This window comes from Corvus moneduloides, chromosome 3 (assembly GCF_009650955.1).
Source record: "Corvus moneduloides isolate bCorMon1 chromosome 3, bCorMon1.pri, whole genome shotgun sequence".
Taxonomy (NCBI): Eukaryota; Metazoa; Chordata; class Aves; order Passeriformes; family Corvidae; genus Corvus; species Corvus moneduloides.
Window position 1 is genome coordinate 33,963,013 of NC_045478.1, and position 18,954 is coordinate 33,981,966.

At 44.3% G+C, this 18,954-nt stretch overlaps 2 protein-coding genes across 6 annotated transcripts in view; both read right to left on the bottom strand.

Moving 5' to 3' along the window:
- Window positions 1-275, bottom strand: part of COL12A1 (collagen type XII alpha 1 chain) — a 101,612-nt gene extending 101,337 nt beyond the window's left edge. For all 5 annotated transcript variants that reach the window (XM_032104836.1, XM_032104833.1, XM_032104832.1 and 2 more), the window contains exon 1: window positions 7-275. The gene's annotated coding sequence lies outside the window, so the exon portion shown is untranslated. The remainder of the gene's footprint in view (window positions 1-6) is intronic.
- A 14,114-nt stretch (window positions 276-14,389) lies between these two features.
- Window positions 14,390-18,277, bottom strand: LOC116442155 (cytochrome c oxidase subunit 7A2, mitochondrial). The gene is made up of 4 exons (XM_032104837.1): window positions 18,171-18,277; window positions 16,998-17,087; window positions 15,458-15,542; window positions 14,390-14,609 (listed from the first exon to the last, which is right to left on the bottom strand). The coding sequence occupies exons 1-4, from the start codon at window positions 18,186-18,188 to the stop codon at window positions 14,551-14,553; spliced, it is 252 nt and encodes an 83-aa protein (XP_031960728.1). The 5' UTR covers window positions 18,189-18,277; the 3' UTR covers window positions 14,390-14,550.
- Between the last annotated feature and the right edge of the window lie 677 nt (window positions 18,278-18,954).

Consider the following 18,954-nt stretch of genomic DNA (forward strand, 5'->3'; position numbering starts at 1 on the left):
ACAGACCTTCTGGGGCGGCCGCAGGGTGCCGGGGTCGGTGACAGCTCCTCCGGCGATGACTCCGGCGGTGCCCGCAGCGGCAGGAGCCGCAGCCGTCGGACCTGGATAAAGGGAGGAGGATAAAGGATGAAGCTCCGGGGGCACCTTGTGGAGGGAGCAGCAAGTAGCAGCAGCGGCGAAGGAGGAGCAGCGGCAGCTGCAACAGCTGAGAGCAGAGGAGGCGTCTCGGTTACTGTAGCTCCCGATGCGAGGGGTCTGTCTGGGAAGACTTGCCTTCTCCAAGTGGGAAGAGCCTCTTCTCAATCTGCTACTTAATAGAGGGCTGTTCCCAACTCTCAATTTACCCTCGTAAGCGGTTACGAAACTGCAGGGAAGGTGGACTGCTGCCACTGGGTGATATATGCGCTGCTGTGCTCCAGCAAGGAAGGGGATCCACTTCTGGAAACTGGCGCATACCTCCGCGCATTCCTGCGGCATGAGACGGGATCCGCGGCGGCAGCGCGCCCGGAGGCAGGGGCCCGGCCCGCCGCCCCCTCCCTCCCTCCCCTAGGCTTCCCAAACGGAGAGGACACGGGAGGACAGTGGAAAAATTGAGTCTCCGGGCAGGCTTCGAGGGACGGCGGCGCGGAGGGTGTCCCCGGGCGGGGGGTTCCACGCAGCCCCCGTCGCCCCCGCGGGGGACCCGCTCGCCCTGCCGAGGCTGGGCTGATCCCCGGCACAGTCTTGCAGAGAAGCGCGGGCACTCTCGGTGGCGCGGCCGGGAGCCTGGAGGGCAGTGGTTATATAATCATCGTGACACAGTTCAGGTGTGTCTGGCCTCCACGCTATGCAGCCATACATACATTAAACATACATTAAACACACAGTCCAGCCGACAGCCCTCCGCCACATGGGTGTTTTACTTCGAGCACAAAGCGTTGCGGGTGCCGAGAGCAGCCTGCGGCGGGGCGGGTACGACTCCCCGGGCCGAGGGACGGGGCGCACGGCCACACTGACCCTCCCTTGGACCCCGCGGAAAATCCGCGCCCATAGCCCATGTCTGAAATTCTGTGCTTTCCAAAGGAACTGCACCTTCCAAAATCGAACAGTCCGCTGGGCGACAGGCTCCGCGAGGGTCTCCCATCAGTCGCTCTCGGGAGCCTGCCCGGGTCACTCGGCGTCTCTCGGCCTCTGCAGCGCGCCGTGCCAGAGAGTGACACGGCGAAACACCCGGGCCCTTCCCTGCCCGAGGGCGCAGGTCGTCCAGTGGGGCCCAGACAGGGCATCCCAGGGGCCCCGCGCCAGCAGCGGGGCTGCTCCCACACCCGTGGGGAACGGCATCCCCGGGAACGCTCGCGGACAAACTCCTCCGGGACCGCTTCGGGCTAGAATACGGGATGTCACCGTCCCCTCGGAGCGGGTGCGCGAACTCGGGACGCGGAACAGAGTGGGCGAGGAGCGGGGGTAAACAGGGAGGGGGAAAAGCTGCGGGTTTCTCACAGCCGCAGCCCCGCTCGTCCCGCAGCCCCAGCGCAGCGGCCCCGCCGCACCGGGGCCATCCGCGGTGCCGGAGCGCCCCCCGGTGGCGGCGGCGGGCAGGAGCGGGGGCCGACAGACCGACCGTCCGTCTGTCTCTCCGCCTGCCGAGGCCGCCGCTGGGCCCCCGGGGCCGCCGCTGTGGGGACAAGATGGAAAATAGGGCCGGGAAGGGCGGGGAGAAGGAGAGATGGGGCCAAGCCTCACCGCAGAGCTTGGGACCCCCGCTCGTGAGCGGGCGGGGAAATTCCGGGACCACATTGGGTCCCTTTCGGCTCCGTGCACGACGTGACTGGCAGTTATCGGGGGGGTTCCAGCCGGGGTGGAAGTGACCAACAGCAGAGATTAATATTTTAGCAGAGGACCGCTCCTGGGCACTTTTCCACAGGACTGGGAGATCAAGGACCTGTCAGCAGGTGGACTTGTGTCTCCTGAGCTTCATTTCTGCAATAGACCTGTCATCTATATGAGAACCCAAACGCTGAAAAGAAAGTGATAACCAGAAGACATGCGCTGACATTTCCAGACACTTTGGAAGTGAGTCAGCTCCTCTTTGGGACACGGCACAGTTTCAGTTGTCTAGTACTGATAGAATGCACTTTCCAAAAGCAACATCTCCTCTGCTGATAAAACTCTTGACCTATTAAACCCCCTTGCCCAGCTGTTGAGATGGATTTTCTCTTTTGGCATCATTTTGGCATGGGAAATTGAATTTCTTCTTATCCAGATATGATATGGAAAAGCAATATTTCTAAGAAATAATATGTTTTAAAAGCTTTAATTCCCTGAATGAATACACCAAGAACACGACTATAAATGTGGTGTGAAAAATAGTTTCAGAAGAATGGACATCGGGGGTTAGACAGAAATATCCATCCACAGGAAGTGAATTAATGCAAATGAGGTATTTTTATCACTTGTGCACTACAACAGTATTTTTTTACAATCTACTGTGGATTTTTTTCATCATAGGATAACCAAGATTTTATGCAAATAGTTAAAATCAATTAATGCAAAAAAGTGAGGCTGGAAGAAAATATGCATTATTCTATGCAAAAGTTAAATCACTCAGAAGTATTATTTTTAAACGTTTAAATAATTTGGTGTAAAGCTACAAGTGGATTTACATGAGTGGAGACCTTGAAAACAAGGGGTCTCTCAGGTCTGCAAGAATCTCATACACTATCCTTCACAGACCTAGATGCTGCCTAGAGGAGTATCTCCCCTTCCTCTCAGCTGACCAGCTTTGTTTAATTTCTTTGTGTGAAATAAGACTCGGAGCTGGCAAGAGTAAACAATTAATTGACTCCAGGGGCAGCAGGATTTTGTTCTTATCCTTAACACCTTATTCTAACTATTCTAACCATGATTCTTCTAAGATCATTTACATATAAAATACACCAACAAATTGCATGTGCTTCCATATATCACAGTAATTAAACGGGTTGTTTTTAATCAGCACTGTTGCTATGTACATTCATAGTCTGAGTACATAGTATGTGATGCAGGGCATTTCTGAAATGCATAAACATTTACCAACACTCTCCTGTCTGCTTGTTTCTTAGACAAGTGTTAAACACATTAAGACCATTGCACTCCAGCTCGACAATTTTCTTTGCTATTTAATCTGGATACACTGAAACAGTGACAAATTTAAATACAAAAATCAACATTTAAATTCATATTTATACTTTTAATAATATTGTCCATTTCTGGTGTAGGTATGTGAGAGTAATATTTCAGGTAACCAGGAATTTCTTAGAAATTTTGACATGTTTTTGGGTCTTGACTAATTCAGGCAACTTTCTCTTTCTGACACATCTTTTTTTTTTTTTTTGTTACCTCAAACTGCATTGCCAGGGCAGAGTAAAACAGGACATTCTGCATTTCAGCACTGTAAACCTTGAATATCATTTCCATGTGAATATCACACTAGATTTGGCCTCTGTGTTTTCCTGACAGTTAGTTGCATCTGCTTTACATATGAATATGGTAAATGTGTTATTCATATGTATATATGCATTTGAGTATATGTTTTGCACAGAGGAAGAATTTTTAAAAAGTGTCAGCTGTTTGAACATCAAACAATATATAGATTAAGCATCAAGTGTTATACTAGCAAAATTCTGCTGCTGCCAGTGACTTGTGTATATCTGCCCAGGAAGTATTTTGCTGGTCAGTCTATCACTGCATCTATTACTACAGTGCATCTAAATTAAACACTGTCTTAGTACAGTCATTTAAGAGGCCCATTCATTCCTTACTGCACAAGGGACAGCCTTTCCAGAATATTTTTTATTCCCTATTAAATCAGTCGTAAGACTAATATTGCACGGGATTATATCTGCACTCATAAAATGCAGAAGGACAAAACACACTAAACATCTTCCACCAGGCTCTGCCTTGTCTGAGAGATTTGCAGTCAATGACAGGAGAAGAACTTGGTCTGGTGTTTGTTTATTTGGATAAGTTCATTTCAGAGCTGGTATTCAGAGAGCAGAACTAGTCTGACCTCTCATAATGAGGATTGGCTTCCTGTATTAGCAGTATTCAGAGAGGACTGGTGCTATCTGAAATCTGCTCATTCAGTGGAACAACTATGGAAGCAGCATCCCTGGAGAGTGTGGCAGCCATGAAATAATTATCTGCGTTACCAGGTATGTTTTCCTTAGCAACTATTTATTTCTCTAATTTGTGTAACTGGTTTTTCCCATCATGTAATGTTCTGAAAGTTAATTATTGTGGCTCCAGATAAGTGGAAGAGGAAAAGTAAATAAATCTTTCAAAAGCAGAGATATAAATAGAAAGAAGCTGGTATTTAATGGAGTTTGGGAGTCTGAGAAAATCCAGATAATTTGTAGGCAGTAATTTTTTAAAACAATATAGATCCTTAATACTAAAATTGGAAAAAATAGATGCAAGGATCTTATAAGCCCTTCCACAAATATACACAAACACACTTTATATTATAACATTTCTAAATAAAGTTGCCTTCTTTCAAAGAAGCTGGTTCATTACTTTGTGACAGAGTCCTGATCTATTCAGGAAGCATTCCTCTGTGAAACCAGTACAAATCTTGCTTGATTAAAGAGGACAAGAAAATAAATTAACTGAGGACAGTGACTCTGTATATTTTTCAGGTATCACTCTGTGTTTTAATGTAACTGTTCCTGTCACAGCAATGGACTAGCCACAAAGAATTCTGAATGCAGATCTTCATGTAGCTGAGGGGTTCTCAGTGGAAGAATGATGATTCACTGAGAAAACCCATAATTTTGAAAAATTAAAATAATTTTAGAAATCACTAGCCACTAGCTGTTACTTGCAGAACATTATAGTACAGTGCTCACCAAGTACCTAATTGGATTCAACATCTGCTGAAAGTTTAATAGCCATGGGTTTCCCTATATTTGGTAGCCCTTCAACTATTGCAAAGTAATTTTTTCCTACGAAGAATCTCTTGCTACTAAATGGCAACAAAGTCTGAAATGGTGCAATGCCAAGCTCTGAACAGGGACATTTTGCTAATTCATCTTAGTACTTCTATATATGTATAAAAAATCAATATCTATTGGGACAGCAGTGTCTCTGTAGGTGGCAGGTAGTCTTATGGAGAAGATAAGCTTTTTTCTGAACAGGCAAAGTATTCAAAACTATTGAAAGTTCAGGTTGCATTAGCTAATGATTGACCTGATCCTTTTGTTGCAGACAGTGGAATAATTAATGATGCAGGGGGTGGGGGGAGGGGGTGGAATTTTAAGACTCAATACCTTGTCATCAGACCACCTGATGTTGTCTTTCCACCACAGACACAGAAGGCATTGAGGATGTGGTGATTCCCCTGACTGAAGAACAGGTTGGAGGAAAGCTGTCAAGGGGGAATAATCAGCTGCTGCACTCTATCCCAATACATATCTTTCCAAGAAGGTTTAGAGTATGTAAAGGTCAGCCCCAAACCCTCAGTTCAGCAAGGACAAACATTCAAAACCTTAAGCATTCTGACAGGTGAATCTGATGCGAATGTACAGAACCATAATAAATGAAGCTGGAAAAGATCCCGAGAGGCCATTTAGTTCATGACCTGTTATTTCAAGTACACCAGGACTTCAAAGAGAAATCTCCATACCATACTTAGTACTAACAGCATACTTCGGGGACCTGGTTTGTAGCAGCTGACAATAGATAATAACTTGTTTTAGGTGAGTTGCAAGCTGTCCAGAATATGACTATGAGCACAGCCATCAGAAATAAAAAAATACAGCTACACCAGAGAAACCTGTATCTTTGGATCATAAATTGATATGGGTTGGGAGGGACCTTAAAGATCATCAAGTTCCAGCCCTCTTGATTCCACAAAAATAGCCTTAGTTTACTGCAAAAAATTGCTTGCTTAACTGGCATGTCTGCAAACTGTCAGAGAGCAAAGAAGCCAGACTGGGAGATTCCTTCTTGCATGTGACTGTCAGAGGTACAGATCCCACCAGTCTTGCTAAAACCCCTTTTGCTGTTACAGTATGTCTGCATTTGACAGTCATGTAATTTTTTTGATCATTTCTAAACTTCATGGGAGATGGACTCCATGGTCACCACCATCCACTCCAAGCTCCACACTCTCCCCAGCTTCTCAATCTCAGTGCCTTGATATTCAAACTGGAATATTGTGGCATTCAACACAGCTTTTTCCTCTGCAAAAGAAAGAGCACCAGAGGCAAAACTTGGGCTAGGACACAGCTGGGGAATGCACCAGGCCCAAGGAGCTGGATAGCCTAGATTATATATACTTTCCTGGGACCTATCATCTGGGGCTCTCATCTGCATGTTACCTATCACAGATATTGATGGACACTTGGAAGTTTTGAGGGTTTGTGGAAAAAAGAAACAGGCAAGAGTTTAGCTCACAGGCATTAAAAGCACAGGCTAGGTGTCACCTGTCACAACGTTTATGAGCTCCATATGAGACAGCTTTGAAAAAGAAACCTGCTTCTTTTGCAGAAGTTCTAATTGGCTAGTGACTAAGGAGGAAAATACATGGAGCAAAACAATGCAGATCTAAATCAGCATTTCTTAATGCAGCCTTGTGGCTGCTGCTTCCCAATATGCTGAATATTGACAGTTCCAAATACCAGAACATAAGATTTATTTGGATTATAAATAGATGTTGCCCTGTGCTTCAGTATCAGAAGCACTCCGTTGTGTAAACAGAAAACTATTGGCTTTTGTTTCTACTTTTAAAGGTTACTTGAAAACTCCCATGTACTCTTTGCTGACAGCCTTTTTCACCTGTTGGAGTTGAGTCTCTCTTTCGGGTATCAACACCCCTACAGCCTGCTGAGAGGCTTCACTTGAAGATGTTAAAATGTCTCCTCTCATATGCCCTTTCCTCTGCTCTCTTGGATGCTCTCCAGCTGGCCTCGCTACTCTGTTAGCTTTTAGTCAGCCCAGTTTAGTGAACATGTCTTGGGTTTGGCATTGTCTTGATTTCTGCATGTATTTTTTACCCAGAGAAATGTGTTTGCTACTAGCTCCAATGTCTCTTATTTGTTTAACAGAAATAATAAATAAATAAATAAATAAATAAATAATTTATCTGCTTAGCATTTTTTTTAAAATAGGCTTCTGGTAAATCTGAGCTGTGCTCCTTTACCCTCTGCCCAGTGCCCTTTGAAATGTGTTTAGGGGATTTCCTGCTTAAGGCACATCACAACATGGGGCTTTACTACATCATGATCTTCTTCCCCAGTTAAGAACAGCTGCTGCAAGATGAGGTCCCTTTATGCTAGGAGTAGCTGTTGGGACCTTATTTTCTAATAAAAACTCCAGAGTCTGCTTCTCTAATCTCCAGAGTGGCTGAGAAACAGACAGGGGATGCGTACTCCTTGATACATGCCCCACCATTGCAGCTTTGCTCTTTAGGAACATTGGCTGTGCCCCCAGTTCTGTCCTGCATGGTCACCTCAGGTGGCATTTGGCTTTGGGTTATGGTACATTAGGTGCCTGCACATGAGCCCAGCATCTAAACTTCGGCAGTGGCTGATGAAGACCTGAGTTAATGAACTCAGCAGTGCCTGAGCAGTTTGGCCACCCACCATCCATGGGGCTTGGATCTGTTGCTATCAGAGTGGGCTCAAGAGCTGTCTGAGTGTTCTGCAGCATCAGAGATCTCTTGTGGAGCTGCCCGCTACAGACGAGGACCCACATACACTGACAAATCTCAAACTGTTGCAGACCACCCAGGAGGCAGAGGCAAGAGACCCTGGTGCTGTTTTGGGTGTCAGAGGCCTCCTGATAGTCCCTCATTGTTATAACACAAGTGTATGAATGTCCTGCAGGTCCTCCGTTGTATTTACTAACAAGAAAATGCCTCAAGTATAACCTGAGATGGTGTTGGGCACCCCAGTTTAGGCACTGGATCAAGCACTTTTACTTTTCATCTCTGGTACTTTAGACAGTGAATTCTTCTGCTGGAGCAAAGCTTTGTAGTCTGCTCATGTAAATACCTCTCTACCAGGAACCAGAATAAGATCAGTAAATGAGCCTGGTGCTGATCAAAAGATGTGATTTTCAGGTCCTACTCATCTGTTTTTCTGCTTTTGGATCTCAGACCCAAACAGAGATTTACAGATTGTGACAGAGATTCCTGCCTAACTCTGTAAAATAGATCATATACAGCCCAGCCAATAGTGTTGTCTCTCTTGCACCACACCTGTTTTGTGCCTTTCTTTCAGAAACTGCATTTACAGCCCACAATTAATTAAGCTGGGGAAACCAAAAGTTGTGGTTCCCCTCTTCTTTTCCCAGAAATCTGGTGATACATTTGAGCACTATTTCCAGAAACCATAAAATTTTTTCTTGTTGTTGTAAGACATTTTTCTATTTTATTATTTTAATAGAAGAGAATTTCTTGGTATTGCTCTTCTGAAAAATCAGGCTATTTATGTAAATGCCAGAGTATGAATTTAGCAGCCTAAGCTTAAGCACTTCTTTCTGAAAATCTCAGCTAAAGGGAGGTGTGCTAACATCCCATGCACTGCACTCCAGCTCTGTGGCACAGTGATCCCAGTGCAATGCTCCACACAGAGCGCTTATTAGCACACCACACTATATTTAGCAAAATGTGCCCACTGCTCCTAAGAGATGACTGAATAAACCTTGATAACACAGTTGGCCTGACTCCTGTGGGACTTGTAACTTCCCACTGAGCAATAGAGATCATTATAATGTTTTAATTATATAATTCCCTTTTGCATAGTGCTATGAGAGATAAGATTGAGTGTGTGTCAGCCTTTCCATTATAAACTTCAGGTCCCAGAGCATTAGTCATCCAGAGTAAGTGCTCATGTTGAGATGAAACAATGTAGAACCATTTCTATATTACATAAACATATATAACTCAATTATTATTAAGAACACATTAGTAACTTAAAGGTCCTGATGGAATCACAAGCTTCTCCTTGGAACCCTGTAGGAACAGAAGCCGCTCACAGTTACTGGGAACAAACTGTCTCAACAGCTGCAATAACGTCTAACAGCACTGAATCTCCCTCTCTCCCTTTTATTTCCAAAGGCATCTCCAAATATCTATGAATCATGTTACAGTCACATTGATGAGGATGATACCATAAGATTTGCATAGAAACTCTTAGAAGAATCCTAATCTGTAAGAAGGAACATTTCGGACAGATCATGTACTTCGCACCCTGCACAGCCCAGATTTCTTGGCTAAAAGGGAAAAACTTCTGTGGAAAAATAAGACAGCCATCTAAAAGTATTTAACTTTTTTTTCTTCTGTTTCAGATATTGTTAAAACTGGACTATGTCTCTTTGGCCCTGAGAAGCCCTCTACAAATGTTTAACCCAAATAGCACATTTTAATTATCTCCATTGAACATCCTACTGTTCCTTTCAAGGAAAACATTCTTCTGCTGCTCCTGGTGAAATCACAGGGGACTGTATCTCTAGGTAAGCTTCACAGGCAGCCTCAAGAGAGGTATTCCACAAATATGTCATGGTCAAGGTCTAAGGTCTTACATATCTAAGGTCAAGGATACCATTTTATTAGATTGACATATCACAAGACATTCTACTTCTCTTTTACAACTCTGTAGCAGTCAAACAAGTGTTCACAGAGAAAAGTGCTTATGCTGAAATATGCTTTTAAAGCAATACCGTGAACTTGTTCATTTCATACTTAGTTTGCAACAATTCTCTTTAGGAAACCTTAACTTAGGTAACTTTAAAACTCCAGGCCCTCTGTGGTCTTTTTTGTAGTAACTCCTTCCATGTTCTGGTATACGTAAAGCTTAAATATTACTGGATCTTACCAGATCATCACTTTTCAATTTATTTCCATGCCCACCAGACAGCATCTTGCCTTTTCTTGCAGACAGCAGAGACCCAACAAGGCAAGGACAGACATTTTCATGAACGAAAATACTAAAGCGGGTTAACATAATAATAAAAGAATAAAATACCATGGAGGCAGAAGGAAGATGATAAGATTGCACCTGATAAACCAGACTGAAGAGACAAAAGATCCTTATGTTTCAGAAAGTTCAGATTAGTGGATTGGGAACTCAAAGAAACACATAAGCAAAGGCCAAATTCATCTCTCTTTGGCAGTTTTCTCTAGGACTCGTGAGGCTATATGCAATGGGAGTGAATGCTTTGAGAACTTAGTGAACTGTATACTGACACTGGTTTTCTCTGAGGATCTAAACTCAGAACTGCCTGACTGGGGACTCCATGGGATAACCCCTTCCTTCAAGTACCTCCCTACCCTTGAGAATGAATTTGTCTTGTAACAACATTTATAAACAGGAATCCCAGCCAATGGCCACTTTTTGCAAGGATGCATATTTTTGAGGAAATAGATACAAGTGTGCTTTTAGCTTTAGATGTGTTTTGGGGGAAGCTGTGAAAGTCTAATAGAAAACCTGTGAATAATAACAGCAACTCTTCAAAAATACTGAGGCAGGACCAAAACATGTATCACAGACTGTATGTGTTGCCCTCTGAGTTTGAATATAGATCAGATTGGTGATCTCAAAGGTCTTTTCCAGCCTAGTTAATTCTGTGATTGTGTGAATACTTACATTCAGAAAAACTACAGTCCAGCCAAGAGATTCTTCTCAGATTGTGTTTCTGGACAAGCCATTATTTTTACAGCAGAACTGACTGAGTACTGAAAAAATAAGTGGAAAGGCTCAGGCAAGTTAGATTAGGGAAGGTGGTGTTATTGCTAAAAGGAACTTCTTTAAAAAAATAATCGCACAAGCATGCACATGAAAAGATACATTGGTTCTGGCTTACTCATCCCCTAAATACCTTATTTAGGGTCAAGTCAGGTTGATCAGATTGATTTTGCCTCTGAAAGTCTGATTCACCCTAGCAACCATGGAGGTTAACCTCCAGCTCTGATATTTGAAAGAACTGAGAAAGAATGGGAGAGAAAGGAGCAACAGCATAATACGAAAAAAGCCAAAAAAAAATTCATCATGCCTTCTCATAGTTCAGAGCAGTGACAGCCAGGGTAAGCAACATTAGAAAAGTGGTATTTTTACTCTGGGATCTGGAAAAAGAAAAAAAAAGTACAATGAAGATCATACACTTAGAGATCTCCCTGGGGTTTTCTTTTTACTTATGAGAGTTTCTGAACTTTTTCACAGTGTGTTTTAGGAAGTCAGTGCTGTGTTTTTGTGCTATTATTAGTACTTGGATTTTTTACTGGGGAAATTTTTGTGTGTGTCAGGCTAATTGGATCTATACATATATTCAGTGGCCAAGAAAATGTAGCCCAGGGCACCATTCTAAGAGTTGATATTCTGAGCTACCTTCCAAATGGAGAAAGTAAAACATGGTCTGTACATCTGCAGTCTCAGAAAGGATTGTGGAATCTGGAACTGCAGTACTAAGGATTTAATTTTCTTCTGTTTCATCTGATTATTATTTGAATAGTAATTTCTCTTACAGTAGCATGAAGTTTTTTTTTTTTTTTTTTTTGACAAAGCTGGCACACTACTAAGCTTTCTTTGTTAACCTTAAAGCCAGCTAAGTTTAAAAGCTTATATAATGCAAAGTAGAATGGCAAGGAAAGTAGAAGAGATGAAGTAGTCACTGCCTATCTAACAGATATTGGCCCCCAAATTTTTGGGGTGATACTTAGAACGATTCAGCTCAGTGGAAGCCAAGGAGAGCATTCCCATGTCCTCAGCTCTGGGAGACTTTCCCATCCTTTAAAGCAAAATTTACTAAAATTATAGCTACCAATTTTAATAACAGCAACTGAAAAATAAATTTACATTAACCTGAAATAGCAAATACAGTTTACATGAAAGATTTTGGAGGGAGACATACTATATGTATTGCCTAAACACAGATCAAAAGTAGGACTGCAGTAAGGTATAGCACCTAATCCCAGACAACAGTGATTTAAAGATTGTAATTAAGCACCACAGTACTAGGATCAGACAAGGAAAGCAAAAAATTTGAGTGTACTAACTGCTAGAAGCCCATGACTTCATATTAGTGACCATTTTATTCTTTTAAAATTACAACTTTTTTCACATTAGCAAGGAGTAATGGATGTTGCTTATTTTATTTTCTGCTACTTGTACAATACCCATAGGGAGATTGAAGGTAGATCTTCAGATATTTTAGCAATAGAGAAGATAGCTCTCTTTTTGTATTTTCCTAGAGAGAGACGGTATAGGCAATAGAGGCACCCAGTTTACACCTTGCAGTTTGTGATGTGGATGAGCCTGCAATGAAATACATGTCTAGACTGCACAGTAGATGGGAATTTCCCTGCTAGTGTTGTAATGCAGTCCCATAAAATGGTGCTGAGCAGCTGACGGCGGGTCTTGCTCGGTTTCCTTGTCCTCCTGCCGCTGCTGCAGCAGCAGAGCTCCCGCAGTGCTGGCAGCCCCGCGGATCGCGGGCGCCTCCCCGTGAGCGCCCCGCAGCTGCACAGCGCGGCCCCGGCAACGCCACCCGCTTCTCCGCCTGCTCCAGCTGCACACTCCAGGGACAGACCTCGGGGTCACTAGACCCAACTCTGCCAGAACAAGTTTCTGCCATTTGACATTCATTTAAATAACATTTCGAGGCTCTGACTATAAATAGTGATTGCTTTGCGGTATGAAGCTTTTTCCTAGCTTGCATTTACCCCACGTGCACTCCCTCCAGGGCTGCTGCCGGCACCACAGCTCTCAGTCTGCTGCAGATCCCGGGACAGTGCACTTTGAGACACGGCTCAGTGCAAGAACAACAACAGCTGCACATTCTGCTTTGGCTGCACATACAAACATGTATTTACTGCCTAGCTCATCCCCGGATTTTTATAATTTGGACTACTTGAACAATTATTCCATTCAAAATTTTTTGTAATTCCTGTGGACAGGAAAAGATATGGGCCTCTTAAATATGTTGATCTTTCCTTATGTTGCTGTCCAGATGCCCATCACTTGGTCCACATCTTGAGGGTAACCCTGGGCACATGATGGCAGCAGAAGCCTTACCAGCATCACACAGAGCAGACTGATTCTGTGTAGTATAGGTCACTGTGCCGAGACGTTTCTCTTCTTTGTAGGCATCAATGTTCATCTTGAGATAGGCTGTACCCCACTTCCCAAACCTTTTTCCAACAAATCCATCCAGGTATTTCTTATTCTTTTAGTCATGCAGTTGGCCAAACCCACCTGTGCGGAGAAGCTACTATCCTTGAGGGGTATTCCCTCAGTCACCTTTTTTTTCAAGATTTTTGGTTTTACTAGAGAGTTCTGAGTACACTCACCCTTCTCTTCCAGTTTGCCTCAAGTTTAACAAACATACTCTGGTTCTCCAGGATAGCAATGAAAAATTGGAAACAAACTTAAATCCACAAGAGGCTTAAAATAGCACTGTAGTGGGAGGCTAGATTTTTGAGCTTGTTTTCACATTTTGAAAATTCCACTGTTTCCTTGAGAAGAGAAACAAAAGGATTATTTTGATGAAATTGTTTGGGATTTTTTTAGAAGCTCTATTTGTTACAGAGTCAATACCAGACTTTGGGCATAATAACCCACAAGTAGCAACTTGACAAGAAGGTTAAAAAGGCAAAAATTCTGTTAGGAATATAAAACTGAACTAGGGATGCACAGCTACAATGTGTTTCCATGATGATTTTCCCCAGTAATTGCAATAATCAAGCTAGTAAGAGCCATCACAGTACCTTACAAGTGATGCTTATGCCCTGCTGTGTTGTCCCTCCAACAGATACTGGGGTGAAGTTCCCCATGAGACCCAGGGCTGCTCCTGTCTATCTATAGATGTATGGCTGGCTGGCTATAGACTCATCCACTCAGTCTTCCTGGTTGGGCGCCCAGCAACAGACCCCCACCACAGTATCACCTGTCCCTGCATTCCCAGGCAGAGTTCCAGGTACTCTGGCTGGTCATTAACATAGAGGTTAACACCACCTCATCTTCCCTGCCTGTCCTTCCATCCCAGCACTCCCATTGTAGGAGCCATCCTACCACTTCTCTGTGATGCCACTGAGATCACAGCCCTGCAGGTATGAGCACATCTCTAATTCCTCCTGTTCATTCCCCATGCTGTGCGCATTCACACAGAGGCACTGAAGTTGTGTCCCTAAGGAGACAGACTTCCTGGCTGGAATGTCTGCGAGTCCCTTGTGCTGCTCTGCAGGTGCTCCTGCTGACCGGGGATCCCTTTCCTGGCTCTGGGCATCTGTGGCTGGCACTGGCATCAAACTGAGATGAGGAGTGGGACGGACTGAGGCTCTCCTCTGTCAGCAACCTTAAAGCCCTCTTCAGCAGCTTGGCAACCCTGTGACCAAAAATGCTCACACACATAAACACATGATACAGCCCAGACATCCACTACACCACGTAAAAACTGCTTTATTGATTGCAGTCTACATGTTACAATTAACTTATGATTCCAATCATTAAGCCAGCTGCTTATAATAAGCTGCCACCATAGTCACATGGGAACCGGACAAAGAGATGTTAATCGCTGAGGCATCCTCAAATGGAATCAGTTCGGCTTCTTGGGCATTGAAGAGAGAAGCAGGTAATATAAAGCATAGATTGTTCCTGAATTAAGAGACAGAAAAGATATTTTCAGATTAGCAAACAGAATTCCTTTCAAGTCAGCTTTCCAGTTTGTTCCAGAAGAAATACTGACAATAAGCAGCTGCAATTCAGACAAAACATTTCTGTAGCCACGTCTCAATTGTTTTTTTGGTTATTAATATTTTAGAGAAAAAATACAAAACCTTAAATACTTCTCCACAGGCTGCACAAAAATAAAGAGATGGGGGCAAAAAAGATGTGGGGAGAGGCATGTCTCTCACAATCATGAAGTAATGGTTACTCATTCTTAAAGCAGCTGAACTGAAAATCTGATCAACACATTTAAGTTAGAGGCCATTGCAAAATTATGTAACAAGTAACGTAAAGGTTAAATATATACAGTATATGAACCTTGGTTATAATTCTGCTAGTTTTCACAGCACATGAAAACTCAGTACACTGAGTATCACCTAGCACTAAGAAGAATCAGGTGAGTGCAAAGACTGGTTCATGTATGTGCTGTAATTACACATTACTCCTTTGCAGAATAGGCGAAGTAGTTCTATTTTTCCCTAACACCATACATGAAACCTGAAGCAGTATTCAGCCCACGGTACTTAGTCCCGGAAAAAGCCATCTGAAAATCTAGATTTGGAAAAAGCACAAATAAATATACAGTATGTCCAAATGTGCTTTTTTTTCTTCTCTACATAAACTTTGCATGTTCTAAAGAACAGACTGAAGAAATTGAGTAATTATTTTACAGAGAAAACACCATCCATGTTGGAGATTGTACCAAAGAAAAACGATTTTAATATCAGTGCACAGGAAATTGTACCAGAGCATAAATATTTTAGTATTAGCCTTACCACACACTGCAAGACCCGTGGTGGTTCTATACAACAGAGCATCCTTTGCCCCACCTTTAAGATGCACTGGGAGGCCATTATCCTCCTAATGGAAATAAGTGACAAAAACAAACTATTTATATGCAGTTCTTGCAATATTGTTCCAATACAATTATTTCATAATTACCCAGAGGAAAAATTACTACCCCACACTATCTTTCCAACTCCCAAAAGACACTGAACCTTATTTAGATCCCACTTTGTCTTAAAAGCTTTCACTCTGGTATCAGGTGATGATTCACTAGGGGAGTATAATAAATCATGTGCACAATTCATATCTAAAGCAATGACTGGCAGATGCCTGAGCACTTCTGACACCTCTGCCAGACCCGTCAGGTGCACAGGATGTGATTACCATCCCTAGAAACTTCCCATCCATTCCCAGTATAGCCAATTCCTGCTACAGGGAGCAACAAGGGGAGGAGTCTGTACTGTCACTTGCTGGCATACAGGAAATTGTTTTGCTCCACCCAAAGTAAAACTCCTAAGCACCAGATCCACATGATCTTTACCCCTGTCAGCAAGATCACACTGCTCTGGACTTCAAGCCAGCCTCCAATGCTGGTGACCTGCAACCCAGCCCAGCTTAACTTGCTGTCCACAAGAAAGGAATGAAAGGAGGAAGAGATATGCCTAGAGATCTCTGCTAGCAGAAACTGAACCTCTGACCCCTCCCATCACCAATGTCACCCTCCTGTTTCCTTTCCCTTGGCTCACAATAAACACCATGCTCCTTAGTTAGTGTCTCAACAAGACTGGCTTTCTCTTTCAGGGGAAAGGAAAGCAGTAAGACACTAAAACTATTTAAGTGGGGCTTCTAATATACTTGGTCCCTTTCACATTGCTGAAGCCCAATTTATGCTCAGTATGAAGCTACAGCTCCAGGTTGTGGCTCACACTTGCGATTACTCTCCTGAGCGTTCTCAGCTTTTACTACTTCACTCAGTGGCCCTATCAATCAGGAACAGAATAATTCAGAAATTATTTGTAAAAATTCAGTAATTTCCTAGGAATTAATCCAATCACTTAAGACCTTTACTGTTTTCATAACTGAGAAATACAGTAATACCACATCCTCATTAAAAATTATGGGGCTCATCTATGAGCTATAGATAGAGCTGTAAGATTTCAGGTTTACCTTTTCATTGTATTTCTGTCTTCTTGCTGTTTTTCTCTATTTGTTTTTCGGACCTACTCCCCCATATCAACTCATTTCAGAGTACTTTATCTTTGTACCATGCCTAATACTTATGAGAAACTCTGGTACAAATCATTTCACAGGGTGAAAAAACCCTCAAGAGTCAGTAAGTCAAGTATGCACGTACAAATACTCTTAACCTCTGCAGAAAATAACTGCTAACTGCAAATGCTCTAGTCATACAACTGATTCTGAGAGCTCTCTTCAGATGTAAAGGGGAGCCTGACCAGTTCTTTAGAAAAAAAACATGCAGTTATGATCGACTAAAACCTTGTTAATCTACTGACATAACTCACTCAATACCTGAAAAAGCTTCTGATTCTCAGAAACTCTATTTTCAAGCTGCCTGCGTGTAGCAGTGCTTATGGTTCTCTGGGAAATCTGGCGAAGAGCCTGAAATAAAAGATAAACAGTGTTTTAAAAACAGTGACATTTTACAGCTCTGTCCACACAGGGTAGAAATTGTTTCTTTGAAAAGCAAGGTAGAAGTGGGACAGCAAAAAAAAAGAAAAAAAAAAAAGGGTTTTAAAAACAAACAAACACACAAAACTTCACCAAAACATGCTAGTTTTGAATCCAGTAATTGTTTTAGCAGACTACGTAAAGGACTAGCTACCTGAAAAGGAAAAACTCAGGAAAATTACTTTCAGTAAGATACAACAAATTTATGGATCTGCAGCATAACTTTCAGGTAGTATCCATTCAGCAGAAATCTCAGCCTCTGCCCCTTAGACCTGTTTTAGGCACCATTCTCTGTGTCTAACCAGGAAAACGGACAATAACATTTATGACAAACGTGTTTGTGAGGACAACGAATTCCTGTCACTGCTGCAGTTCACCTAGGAGCCACCAGCACAGGAGATAACCTTCACAGTGCTCAGGAGGCACCTCCACCCCGCCACACACACAGCTTAAATCATCCTGCTGTGTCCTGAGCTGGAATCTGTTTCCACAGACTGATCATATACGGTAGCCTGCCAAAATCAATGACCTGTATACAGTTCTTTGGTCTGCCTTCGCTAAAATATCAAGGCTAAAAGCGCGGCAGCTCTAAGCTGCCAGCGGCCTCGGCCTCCTTCAAGCACCATGGACAACACACCGCTCCCACAAAGTTACCACTGCTAAAAACGCAGCCACGGGGCGGGCAAACATCCAGGTGATGCTGGTTGCAAGTAACGGGACAAAGCGTATCCTCTCCCTACCCACCCCAAATAAACACGCTGTAAAATCTATCTCCTTAGAGACGAGCTAAGCGTATCCAAGCCCCCCGACTCAACCTTATTCTCTCAAGTCCCTGAAGCTCAGCACTACGTGGAGCAAGTGGGCCGCGTAAGACCTTCCCCCGACCCCTGCAGGTCGCTTCGCAGCGCCCGGCAGGGAGGGCGGCCACCACGGCCGAGTCCCGCAGCCGAGCGGGCACCCTGAGCGAGCTCCACAGACCCCCGGCGGCAGCGGGCCGCTCTCCCCGGGCCTCACCAGCACGTTCCGCCACATCGCGGCTGTTGGTCCTGTCACCTCCCGCCGGCAACAAGGGCAGCGGAAGGGGAAGCGGCTGCCCCGCCCACGGCGGCGGCACCACGGAGGGAGCGGCCCGGAGCGCCGCCGCAGAGCCCACAGCAGAGCCCACAGCGCCCCCCGCGAGTCCGCCCGGCCCGGCTGGGGCAGCACGGCGAGGCGCCCTGGGTCTTGGGCCGGGGCCGGGGCCGGGGAGCCAGAGCTGAGCCCTCAGCACCGGGAGGGAGGAGGGGCGACCTCTCAGAACACAGCCCGGCCCGGCTGAGGCACACCGGGAGCGCTTGTTTTCTCACGCCACACAGCCCCGGCGGGAGTCTGCTGCCACGGGATTCTGTGGTTGCCGGCCGCCTCTCTGCGCCTTCAGAGGGCGCTTTGGGAAATCCGGGAAATGTCCCCTAGAGCTCCCACATACGGAATTTTCAATCTCCTTTCACTGAAAAGTTTAAGATCTGCGGAGGGCGGGATGCGTGTCCTGGGAGAGCAGCACCCTGAGCTGCGCCTGTTCGTATGGACTCGCTGGACATCCTCTGTGGAGGCAAGGACACCGAGTGAGGCAGAGCCTGACCCCGGCGAGGGGGTCTTGCACCCCTGGGTGGATATGACATTTTTTGTTGAGCCACTACACTCAGAAAACCCCAAACTACACCATGTACCTGCCCACTGCCTCAAGCTCCGTTAGTAGCGGGGATACCGAATACTCTGCATGTGGAAAAAAAAGCCCCAACTTCAGCTTCGTGTTTCTCGA